Genomic DNA, 12,070 nt, shown 5'->3' with positions numbered 1-12,070 from the left:
TCTTTGCCACTCAGTCGCACCAGGACTCAGCATTTAGGAATGGTTAAAAAATGATGTTAATGGAATGGGAAACATTTATGAGAGCTCCAAGGATGGGATGGTGGGGGGAGATGGAGAGGATGGATGGTATCCTCTGATCTCTTGTGAAATCCTCAAAGCAGGATGTAGGGAAGGGCTTTTTCACCTTTCCATGTCCACAGAACACCCAGGAAAAACACACTAAAAAAATGTGTGGCCTTGCCAGCCCCAAAGATGCACATTGAGTTGGGAATGCACAGGGCACCTTCAAAGGAAGAAAACAGCTACCAGGAAGGAAGGGAAAGAGGGAGATTTGCAGCACCAGTCTGAAAAGACCCATAAGCGCCACCTAGTGGCTGAGACAGGAAAGGAGGTTTGTTTTAGGAATGGGCTGTGATCTTAGCAATGCAGGAAGCTATTGAATCCCAGGCCAGTGTTGCCTACACTGACTGGCAGCGCCTCTTTGGGGTCCCTTTCCCATCGCTTGTTATTTGATTATTTCTTTTCTTCTAAACTGGAGCTGTTGAGTACTGAACCTTGGACCTTTCGAATGCAATACCTGCTCTCTAACACAGACTTAAGGTCCCTCTTCACTCTCTGTCTTCCAAAGAACAAAATAAAGTAGAATTTTATCATTTGGGGGCCTCCCTAATTCTAGAAACTGAAGGGATCGTTAGCAACAGCCAGAGTCTTTCCTGCTTTCCCCTGAAGCACAAGGGAGCAGGCACTGCATAGTTTGTTTTTAAAGAGTAGTTAATTTTTTTTAATGTATTACCATTCATACAGCATCTCCTCAACATCTATGCGACATGTTGTATAAATATTAGTATCATGCAGAGCAGAGCTATAAATGAGATGCAACTGCCTTTAAAATAATGATGATAAAATAGTTAAAGTAAGGAGGGAAAGGGTAGAGGTTAGCAATAGTGGTTAACCACTGGATCCTAAGCATGTCTGCTGAGAAGCAAGTTGAAAGGTTAGAATGCCCCCAGGGTTGCAGCCCAAGAGGCTGGGTCCCTGAATCAGAAGACCCTGGCTGGTCTCCTTGCCTCTGCCGTGGCCTTCGGAAAGCCACTCTGCCTAACGGCCCGACTTCTGCAACATGGAGAATACTGACCTACCTTACAGGGCTGCTGTAGGTACTGCAACAAGGTAGCATCAGTGAAGCACTCATGCATTTGAATGCTCAAAGACCGAGCCTTATTATTATGGCTTTTGCTGCAGCACTTTGGCTTGCTATCTCAAGACACCTGCCTGACAGCAACATCCCACAAGCAGGTTTGTCGGTTCCGACATGTCACACAATAGCTGGCGTTGATCCACATAGGTGGGCAAGCAGGCTGGGAGCATTTCCACCAGGCCTTGCTCACAAAGCCACTTCCCACCTCTAAGGTCTCCCAAAGAGGCCCAATAACACCCCCCACCCGGCAGAACACATACCCGCTTCCTCATGGCAGGCTCTTGGGGCTTCTCGAATTTCCGTTTCCGCCGTGGGTGGACTTCCTCAGACTTCCTCCTCAAAAGAGGGTCAACAGGAGACTTCTTGGGATGGTCATCGGACTTCTTCCGAGGGGGCTCCTCGCACTCGACTTTCCGCTTGGTGGCATCTGGGACAACCTCTTTGTTCTCTCGATTGATCTTTTGCTCTTTCAGCAGAGAGCCGGGCAGGTTTGACGCGTACTTGAACCCTGGTCCGCGCTTTTGCTTGTACGCCAGAGAGACAAAGCACACAAGCAAACTTTATATCTTATGCTTTTGCGTCGTGGCTTATAGGTAGTAACGTGGGTTTTCTGGAAAATGGGAGGGGGCAAACCTCTGACCCTCCAGATGTGGATGGAAGTTGCTGGTCAGCACTATCTTCCCACCCTGCCTCTAGAAAGTGATTTCACTTAGTAAAGGTAAAGGTGCCCCTGCCCGTACGGGCCAGTCTTGACAGACTCTAGGGTTGTGCGCTCATCTCACTCTATAGGCCAGGGGCCAGCGCTGTCCGGAGACACTTCCGGGTCACGTGGCCAGCGTGACAAGCTGCATCTGGCGAGCCAGCGCAGTACACGGAAACGCCGTTTACCTTCCCGCTGGTAAGCGGTCCCTATTTATCTACTTGCACCCGGGGGTGCTTTCGAACTGCTAGGTTGGCAGGCGCTGGGACCGAGCAGCGGGAGCGCACCCCGCCGCAGGGATTCGAACCGCCGACCTTTCGATCAGCAAGCCCTAGGCGCTGAGGCTTTTACCCACAGCGCCACCTGCGTCCCTATAAGATTGTATTTATCCTATAAGATTGTATTTATCCCTCTGCAAACTCATACTTTAGAGATAACACTTAATCAAAGTTTTAAAAAGATTGCTGGCATCCACACCCAGTGAAATTTACTGGAATACTTGTAAAGACTTTAGAGGCAAAAGCAAAAGGATAGTTCAGCTGAAAAATATTAATTATGACTGAAACGGCCAAGTTCACCAAATACTGTATTTGCAATTGGCAGCCATTTACTGTCACTAATGATATTATGAAACACAAAATTTCCACCCTGCATCACAACTCATAAGTGGCAGCAGAAATTCAACCCATTGATTCCTTCCCAAGGGCCTGTGCCCACATTATTATAGAGTCAGAGGGAACCTTGTCAGTTCTCTCTAATGTTCAGTGACTCCCTTTTTCTGTACTCAAGCCAGAGCTAAAGGGCCAGCAACAGTTTGCTCCACCCGCTAGCTCCTGCCCTAAAGGGTTGAGGGGGAAGGACACATTAAGAGTGCAATACAGTACAATCAGATCTTACACACATTTAATTTGTGCGATTTCAATCTTGCACAGTTGAATTTGCACAGATTAAAACCATGCAACACTTTCCTGGTGTGAAGAGAGCTTTCAAGCTCTCTGCCTTGCTTACAAAGAAAGGCCCACTCAGTGCACCAGCTGTGGAAAAGGTTAGGATGCTCGCATGGGGCAGTTCAAGTATATGAGGAACCCTTGGAACTGAACCCCTGCACAAGATGAAATTGCAGTTATATATAAAACTCTACAGGGGAAGTTAAAGCTACAAGGTTGGGATTTGGAAAGGGTTAAAGAGACACACCCTGCGCCTCCATTCCCCTTGTCTGGCCAGAAGTGAATGAATCAAGTGTGTTAAATTAGTCTATAGGGGGGAAAACACATTTTAGGCACCACAGAGATATATGTATAATAAGTAAGGTTTTATATATAGTCGCTTTACAAAAACAAAACTAAAATAATAGTAGAAAGACAAGTCAGAGTATATCTTCAAATCTTGAAACCTTCACAGCTGTTAATATGGAATGGAAAAAGTTGTCCTTAATGCATGTGTGGTTTTATATTTATATTACTTACACACACACACACACACACACACAGAGAGAGAGAGAGAGAGAGAGAGAGAGAGAGAGAGAGAGAGAGAAGGTGTGACCAGTTTCTCATTTTCTGTGGGAGAAAGCAGAGAGCATAATCTGGGGGGAGGGATTCCTTGAAACTTCTCTGGGGTTGCTCAGTGGAGAAGATCAGTAGCGGCAGACAAAACTTTCCCCCAAGATATCTTGCCTGCAGTGACTCATCTCCCGGCTGCATTGTGAAGCAATGGGAGAAACCTTGAGCACATTGGCAGCTGCTCCTGCTCAGCAGTGAGATTAGCAACTTAGCGTGTGTTTAAAAAAAAGAGGAAGGGAAAAGCACAGCTCCCTTCCAGTGAACACAATTAGTTCCAGTGAAACTCACTTTCCCAGTTTTGCCAGCGTGGTTGCACTTTGGGCATTCCCAGCAGTTGGGCAACTCTTCGTTGACGACGCCGTCTGATTCCCGCACCTGGGAGGTGACACACACAACAGACACACAAGACACACAAGAGGAAGCTACAGATCAGCTCCCAATATACAGGCAGGCAGGGCTTGGCACTTTTTAAACAAAATGCTCTTTGAAAAGTGTGCTGATAATTTACAATTCATGTCAGTCAACTACATTTTGAATCTTTCATATAATTTATTCTGCTTCATCTAGCATAAGCACAAATAAACCCCGCCCTTCTCCCCAGTCTCTGAAAATCTTACTTCTACACCCACATGGGGATTTTCCTGGATTCTTAAGTCTTTTCTATAAACTTTATCAAGAGGTCTTCACAACCAAGAAAAGAAAGGCTTCCCAAACTGGTATTATGGGAGAGGATAACAAGGCTAGAAAGGGAGGGTTGGAGCATACAACAGATCCAAGAAATCTAACTGGGAAATCCTTCCTTGTGCCTAACAAATAATAACAATTTTATTCTTTATACCCCCATCTGAATGGCAAACTAATTTGCATCACCAGCTTGCAGTGACGTTCCAGGCATTCATCATATGGGGGTAATTACAGGCAGGCTGGCCCAGAACCCTGCCATAAACCTGCCTGTCTGGGTCTGGGCCTGCTGACGTGCCATTTTCCCCTTTAATGTTTTCAGGCATCAGATCCAAGAATCTGCCATTTTATGCACCATAGCAGACAGAGCCCTTTGAGCCGAGAAGAGAATGCCAGAGAACTCCTGAATATTAAAAGAGCCCTGCTGGATCAGAGACAAAGGTCCATCAGCATCTCCAGAACAGCCAATGAGACGTCTTCAGAAAGGGCAAAGCAATGCTCCACTAGATGTCCCTAGCACCTGTACACTGCCCCCGAACATGGAGGTTCCATTTAATTATGGCTGATAGTCTCCTCCTCCTCCACCACCGCCATATATTTGTCCAATCCTATTTTAAATCCATCGGCACCAGTGCCCCCCACCACATCTTGTGGCAGACAATTCTATCCATTACTTGTGTATTCAGAATTCTGCTTTTTGCTGTTGGCTCAGGATTGCAGAAGCAGGAGGGTAATCTGGCTTCCCCTGAGCCCTACTGGCTTCAGGCAACAAAGACCCTTTAGCCGACCTTGCAGCCATGCATGGCTACGGAGCTATGGGTGTTTGGGCAGGTTGTAGGCTGTGGTGGCTGCAGGTAAAAGGAAAGGACTGCCAAACATGCCATCATTTTGCGAAGAACATGACAAATGGAACAGTGAGGCAAGGCCTGTTTTGATGCAGCTTCTGGACCCCACCTCAGAGAGCCCTTACCTTGAGGCATCCTGGGTGTATGATTTCATTGCAGATGGAACACTCCATAAGCATGAGGTTGAACTTGCCCTCCTCCTCTTCCACCGTATCTTCTTTCCCTGCTTCCCCACACACCAGGCACACAGCCGTGTGGGGCAGCACCGGCTAAACACACACAAACAGGAGGAAAGGAGCAGAGATCAGGAAACAGGCAGCAAGCTATCAGCACAGACACCTGTGAAACCTCCCCATCCTCTCGGCTCGCAGCACTTTTAGTGGCTGGTTCTTCTAAAGGTCTGAGAAACCCAACGTCTTTCTGATTCTGTGATTCTATGTCCGCCAAGGCGTTATCATAACATCACACACAGAGGAACAGGGGCTGGCAAATCTGGGGTGGGGCAGGGCCTTGTCCCCAACCTCTGAAATGAGACCAGGAAAACATGCCAACCTCTGTGCCTCCTGCTGAGGTGGGAGATTCTGCTGTTGCAAAAACTAGCCCTCATAGCCTGGCTTCCAGCTCAGAGCTTGGGTGGTGTGGGGCTCACTTAGGCTCTGTGTTGGGCCAGTGTTCTGAGCAACTTAAAGTTGGCTGTTCTGGAAAGCAACTGTTAGAAAGGCAGTTCTTCCTGCATTGCAGGGGGCTGGACTAGATGACCCATGGGTCCCTTCCAATTCCAACTCTATGCTTATACAGTTCTATGATTCTGCTCCAATTGCTTCTGTAGCCCGAGCTAGGGACCCCAACTGATGCACCCTGCCTCTTGCGTCTGCCCTTGCCACGGCGATGGACATCCTGGAGGAAAGATCTCAAGAACTGAGAGCTGACTGTCAATCAATAAAAGGGAGATACTCCAGTCCTGGAGGGCAGTTTAAAGCAAGTGAAAACAGAAGGGCTTCTTCACACATACAACAGTTAAGTATTATTATGTTTATTTACACCCCGCCTTTTTCCTTAATGGGGCACAAGGCGGCTTAGATATAAAAATGAAAATCAGAAAAACATAGAAAAGTAATTAAAAAGCAATTAATCATTGAGCAAAGTAAAACTACACACACATATAAAATCTATGAAAGCCATACCAATCATTATAATAAAAACAGCATGACACCAGCCCCTTCATTGCCCCAAACCTGTTGGAACACGAATGTCTTCACCTGCTGGCAGAAGGCAGGCAAGGAGGGAGGGACTTCCAGTCTACGAAATCTGTTGCCATCGTATGTTCTAAAGGCCAAAACCATTAAGTGAGCTCTTAAAAAAGCTCAAGGACCACCTCTCCCCATAGGAACTGACCTGGTCCCTGTGATTATCCCATGAGGCCCTTCTTGGTGTGCCTCTTCCATGAGAGGTCTGGAGGGTAGTGACATGAGAACGGGCCTTTTCTGCAGTGGCTCCCGTTTGTGGAATGTTCTCCCCAGGGAGGCTCGCCTGGTGCCTCCGTTACAGTTCTTTAGGCACCTGGTGAAAATGTTCCTCTGTGACCAGTCCTTTGGCCTCTAAGTGCCTATGGCCTTTTAGAAGTAGGCGAATGTTTTATATATATTTATATATTTATCTTTTTCTTTTGAAGGGACACGGGTGGCGCTGTGGGTAAAAGCCTCAGTGCCTAGGGCTTGCGGATCGAAAGGTCGGCGGTTCGAATCCCCGCGGTGGGGTGCGCTCCCGTTGTTTGGTCCCAGCGCCTGCCAACCTAGCAGTTCGAAAGCACCCCCGGGTGCAAGTAGATAAATAGGGACCGCTTACTAGTGGGAAGGTAAACGGCGTTTCCGTGTGCTGCGCTGGCTCGCCAGAGCAGCGATATCACACTGGCCACGTGACCCGGAAGTGTCTCCGGACAGCGCTGGCCCTCGGCCTCTTAAGTGAGATGGGCGCACAACCCCAGAGTCTGTCAAGACTGGCCCGTACGGGCAGGGGTACCTTTACCTTTTTATCTTTTTCTCTTGGTTTTAATGTATCTAGGAGGGAATTTGGTCTATCTGTCCACTTGTGAGTTGCTTTGGGTTGCCCTGGGCAAGATAAAGCAATGAACAAATTCAATAGATAATAAAATAATAGTTATAAAGGTAAAGGACCCCTGACAGTTGTCCAGTCGCGAAAGACTCTGGGGTTGCAACACTCATCTCGCTTTACTGGCTGAGGGAGCCAACGTTTGTCCGCAGACAGTTTTTCCAGGTCATGTGGCCAGCAGGACTAAGCCACTTCTGGCAAACCAGAGCAGCGCACGGAAACGCCGTTTAGCTTCCCGCCAGAGCGGTACCTATTTATCTACTTGCACTTTGACGAGCTTTCAAACTGCTAGGTGGGCAGGAGCAGGGACCGAACAACAGGAGCTCACCCTGTTGCGGGGATTCAAACCGCCGACGTTCTGATCAGCAAGCCCTAGACTCAGTGGTTTAGACCACAGCGCCACCCATGTCCCATAATAGTTAACCTGCTGCAAATGTGTCACCTGTGGAAGTTTGGAAACTTCAATCATTGCCTGTATTGGTGATCATCTTGCGCTCATGTTTCAAAGCATTTCAGACCGATCTGTTGGTTTTAAGGAACTTTATGTCTGCTGCTCTTCATTTGTCATTTCAATATGATTATATAATGCTACTACTTTAGTATTTTGTTTCACCTGGTTTTCTCTTCCATTTGTTTGTCCCTTGTAAGTCACTTTGACTGTTTTACATAAAAGCGGTTTAAAAATAATTCATTGAGAGCTGGGGTGGCAGCCAATAGCACAGTTGCTTGGCTGCAAGCTTGCTAGCTTGCCTTTGGCAAGCCATCCCCTCTCAGCCTCAGCTCCCTTCTGGTGATGCTAATACTGACCCACCCAAAAGGGCTGCTATTGCAGCTACAGCCAAGACAGGCATTGTATTAATATGTGGCATATAAAAGCTCAGCTCTACCAATATTATTGGATGGTACAAACTTTTTTTAGATGGTTTTAAGATTGTTTCATATATATTCCAGTGCCTACTGAAGATTTTTTTTTTTCGTACTTTAGCAGACATTTTAACTGAAGTATGATTACCTTTTCCAAATTGTATTTTCTGTACACTGGTTAGAGAAGATGGTAGTTAAGCAGTATATAAATCGTTCAAATAAAAATAAATATTGTTCAGTTATTTTAAAAATGTATTCTTATGGCTCTGGGTTTTTAAAAGAAACCAAGATATAGCTTTCTAAAGACATAATCTAACTGGAAAGCACAGGCTATAATTAGGTGTGTTAACTACGTTCGTATGCCACCTCCCTCCAGAGTTTAAGGGTACAGGCACGATTCTCTTTCTCCCATCCATCCCAACTTATTCTCACAACAACCCTGTTAGGCTGGGAGACAGTGTCTGGCCCAAGATCACTCCGTGAGGGGATCCTAAAGTGGGCTTCCCTGGTCCTAGTTCCACAGTCTGCTACACCACACCAGCTCTTTTAATTGCAGAAAGATGAGCCAGTGAATTAAGCAATATACCTGAAGAGGCACACCTCCTTTGGTGGGGAAGAGGGTGATAATGCCTCTTTTTCTAAAGTTATCATTTTTTAAAGAACAGGCAGCACCCAGTTTACGCAGGGGTTACGCTCCAAGACACTGCAAGCGTTGGTGAAATCACATATAATTGAAAAGACCTGCAAACACTCCACCCTTTTAGTGATGTCTTTATGACGTTTCCAGGTCACTTCCATGTTCTGCACGATGCATGTATATACATGGTCACGCACATATTGAAGGTGTGTAAACAGGGGGTTGCCTATACACGAAAGTGTAACAAAACATTGACCAGCATAATACAATTTACTTTCATTCTTTAAGATTATGAAAATAGACCACTCAGATTAGAATGGCCTATTTTCGGACAGTGGGTAGCATTTGCAGTTTTAATAAATATTATTTTTAATAGGGGAGATCTTTTTAGCCTGCAATCCTATAACCCCTTACCTGGGAATAAGCCCCAGGAAGTTCAATGAGACTTTCTTCTGAGTGGGCATGTATAAGATTATGCTGTAAAATTAATTCAAGGCTGCAGCCTTAGTTATAATCCAAGGATGTCAGTTAAGGATTCCTAGCATTCAGAGGTGTGACCATTGCCAGGTTTTGCACAAGACTCTACATTTCTTCTGCTTTCTGCAACATCCCTGTGCCCAGCAACTCAGGTGCTGAAGGTCACTTAATTAATTGCCCTTACATTATGGAGACACAAATGCAAACATGGGCTGCTGCAATCTGTTACAAGTCTTATGACAAAAGGGAGGGGGGAGAAAAAGAAACAAAGGCGCTGTCAGTGGAAAAGCAGTAATGTTTAAAAGAAAGGATTATAAATCACCCCTTTTCTGTAAGCCGATTCTACAGCTTGGAGAGTTCTAAAAAGCAGATGCTTTTAGAAGGTAATTCACATGAATCAAATCCTACATCAGATAATGGAACATGGACTGAAATCCCTCACTAGAGAGACAAGTAGCTTTAAAGACTGGGATTATTCAAGAAGAAAAGAACACAAAGATAAGCCAAAGTTGCACAACAGTCGTGATATTGCTTCGAAGGAGCCACTGGAACTCACCCTTGGGCAAGCGCCACTGATATGAACAGGCACTTGTCTTCTCAAGACAGCCCCCAACAAACGCCCAGGAGATTTTCCCAGCAAGATTGTGCTCTTTAGCAGGGACAGGGAACTGTACATGGGAGGAAGAAGCAGCCGAGATACATTTCGGACATTGTGATATATCAGCATATCACTGTTTTTACTGTAGCTGGTGATACATCGTGATGTTGAAAACCAGGTATTGTCCAGCTCTACTCCCAGATCCTAGAAAAGGATCTAGGAGTCTTGGTTGTCCACAAACTAGACATGAGCCAACAGTGTGACGCGGCAGCTAAAAAAGCCAATGCAATTCTGGGCTGCATCAATAGGAGTATAGCATCTAGATCAAGGGAAGTAATAGTGCCACTGTATTCTGCTCTGGTCAGACCTCACCTGGAGTACTGTGTCCAGTTCTGGGCACCACAGTTCAAGAAGGACACTGACAAACTGGAACGTGTCCAGAGGAGGGCAACCAAAATGGTCAAAGGCCTGGAAATGATGCCTTATGAGGAACGGCTAAGGGAGCTGGGCATGTTTAGCCTGGAGAAGAGGAGGTTAAGGGGTGATGATAGCCATGTTCAAATATATAAAAGGATGTCACATAGAGGAGGGAGAAAGGTTGTTTTCTGCTGCTCCAGAGAAGCGGACACGGAGCAATGGATCCAAACTACAAGAAAGAAGATTCCACCTAAACATTAGGAAGAACTTCCTGACAGTAAGAGCTGTTCGACAGTGGGATTTGCTGCCAAGGAGTGTGGTGGAGTCTCCTTCTTTGGAGGTCTTTAAGCAGAGGCTTGACAACCATATGTCAGGAGTGCTCTGATGGTGTTTCCTGCTTGGCAGGGGGTTGGACTCGATGGCCCTTGTGGTCTCTTCCAACTCTATGATTCTATGATTCATCCCTGACCACTAGTCCTGCGAGCTAGGGATGATAGGACTTGTAGTCCAGCTGGGGAACGAAGTTTGAGAAACACTGCTTTCGGTGCAATCTCTCATTTAACCAGACCCCCCAGCCCACCCCGCTATCCTAATAAGCAGGGGAAAAGCTATTATTGTGATGGTTTCATAGAGGAGCAACACAGGACAAGTCGATCCAGAGAGTCCATGGTTGAACAGAATTTGTACCCAGAGGTGTAACGCCATTGCTCTGTTCAATGGAGCACATTTAAGGGGAAGGGGCTGCAGTTCAGGGGGAGAGCACCTGTTTTGCATGCAGGAGGTCCCCAGTTCAATCCCTGGCATCTCCAAGTTAGGGCTGGGGGTGCCTCTACCTGAAGCCCTGGAGAAACACTGCTAGTCAGGGTAGACATTGCTGAGCCATATGGATCAAGCTCTGTGGCAGCTTCCTACGTTCCTATGCTTTGCAATCAAGAAACCTAGAAATCCTGGTAACAGCTCTCTGCCTTTCTCCAGTGAGGAAATTCAAGTTCTACAAAAGAACACTCAGTGCAAACTCAGACACGTTAGGAAAGCAGTTTTTTAAAAAAACGTTAAAATGCAATAAATTATAATAATAATAAATATATGAGCACATTTATTATAATAATAATAAATATATGAGCACTTGCTACAACAGCTCCAATGGCTACTGGTCTGTTTCCCAGCACAATTCAAAATGCTCCTTGTGACCTATAAAGCCCTTATACAGCTTAAAGGTAAAGGTAAAGGTACCCCTGCCCGTACAGGCCAGTCTTGACAGACTCTAGGGTTGTGCGCCCATCTCACTCAAGAGGCCGGGGGCCAGCACTGTCCGGGGGCCAGCGTGACAAGCTGCATCTGGCGAGCCAGAGCTGCACACTGAAACACCGTTTACCTTCCCGCTAGTAAGCGGTTCCTATTTATCTACTTGCACCCGGGGGTGCTTTCGAACTGCTAGGTTGGCAGGCGCTGGGACCGAACAACAGGAGCCAACCCGCAGCGGGGATTCGAACCGCCGACCTTTCGATCAGCAAGCCCTAGGCGCTGAGGCTTTTACCCACAGCGCCACCCGCGTCCCGTTATACAGCTTAGGTCCAGGCTAACTGAGGGTCCATCTTTTCCCATATGAACCTGCCCTGGGCCACCTGAACAGGCACACTTGGTGGGGATGTGGGAGAGGGCCTTCTTGGTGACTGCTCCCAGACTTTGGAACCCCTCCCTGAAGAAGGCAGACTGGCTTCCTCCTCCTTGTCATCCTGCCAGCAGGTGAAGACTTTTTTGTTCCAATAGGTTTTGGGAACTGATTGCTTCTAATGAAAGGGCTGGTGTGGTGCATTTTAATTATTGTTATTTGTATGGTTTTAATAGATAAGGATAGTTCTATCACTATTTAATTGCTTTTTAACTATTGTTTTTCCCCTGTTTCTAGCACTTTTTAAAAATCTGTAAATGTTTATTAAATTTTTATTATGTAAATTTTTATTATTATTATTTGCCTGCATTTG

At 46.2% G+C, this 12,070-nt stretch overlaps 1 protein-coding gene across 5 annotated transcripts in view; it reads right to left on the bottom strand.

Moving 5' to 3' along the window:
* KDM2B (lysine demethylase 2B) overlaps positions 1 to 12,070 on the bottom strand; it is an 87,457-nt gene that overhangs the window by 7,070 nt on the left and 68,317 nt on the right. For all 5 annotated transcript variants that reach the window (XM_053370203.1, XM_053370204.1, XM_053370205.1 and 2 more), the window contains 3 exons: positions 5,109 to 5,252; positions 3,746 to 3,832; positions 1,459 to 1,731 (listed from right to left, as the gene is read on the bottom strand). In XM_053370203.1, coding sequence (XP_053226178.1) covers positions 1,459 to 1,731; positions 3,746 to 3,832; positions 5,109 to 5,252 — 504 coding nt within the window. The remainder of the gene's footprint in view (positions 1 to 1,458; positions 1,732 to 3,745; positions 3,833 to 5,108; positions 5,253 to 12,070) is intronic.

This window comes from Podarcis raffonei, chromosome 16 (genome assembly GCF_027172205.1).
Source record: "Podarcis raffonei isolate rPodRaf1 chromosome 16, rPodRaf1.pri, whole genome shotgun sequence".
Classification (NCBI taxonomy): Eukaryota; Metazoa; Chordata; class Lepidosauria; order Squamata; family Lacertidae; genus Podarcis; species Podarcis raffonei.
The sequence above is the reverse complement of the archived record's forward strand: the minus strand, read 5'-3'. Positions and strand labels throughout refer to the sequence as shown.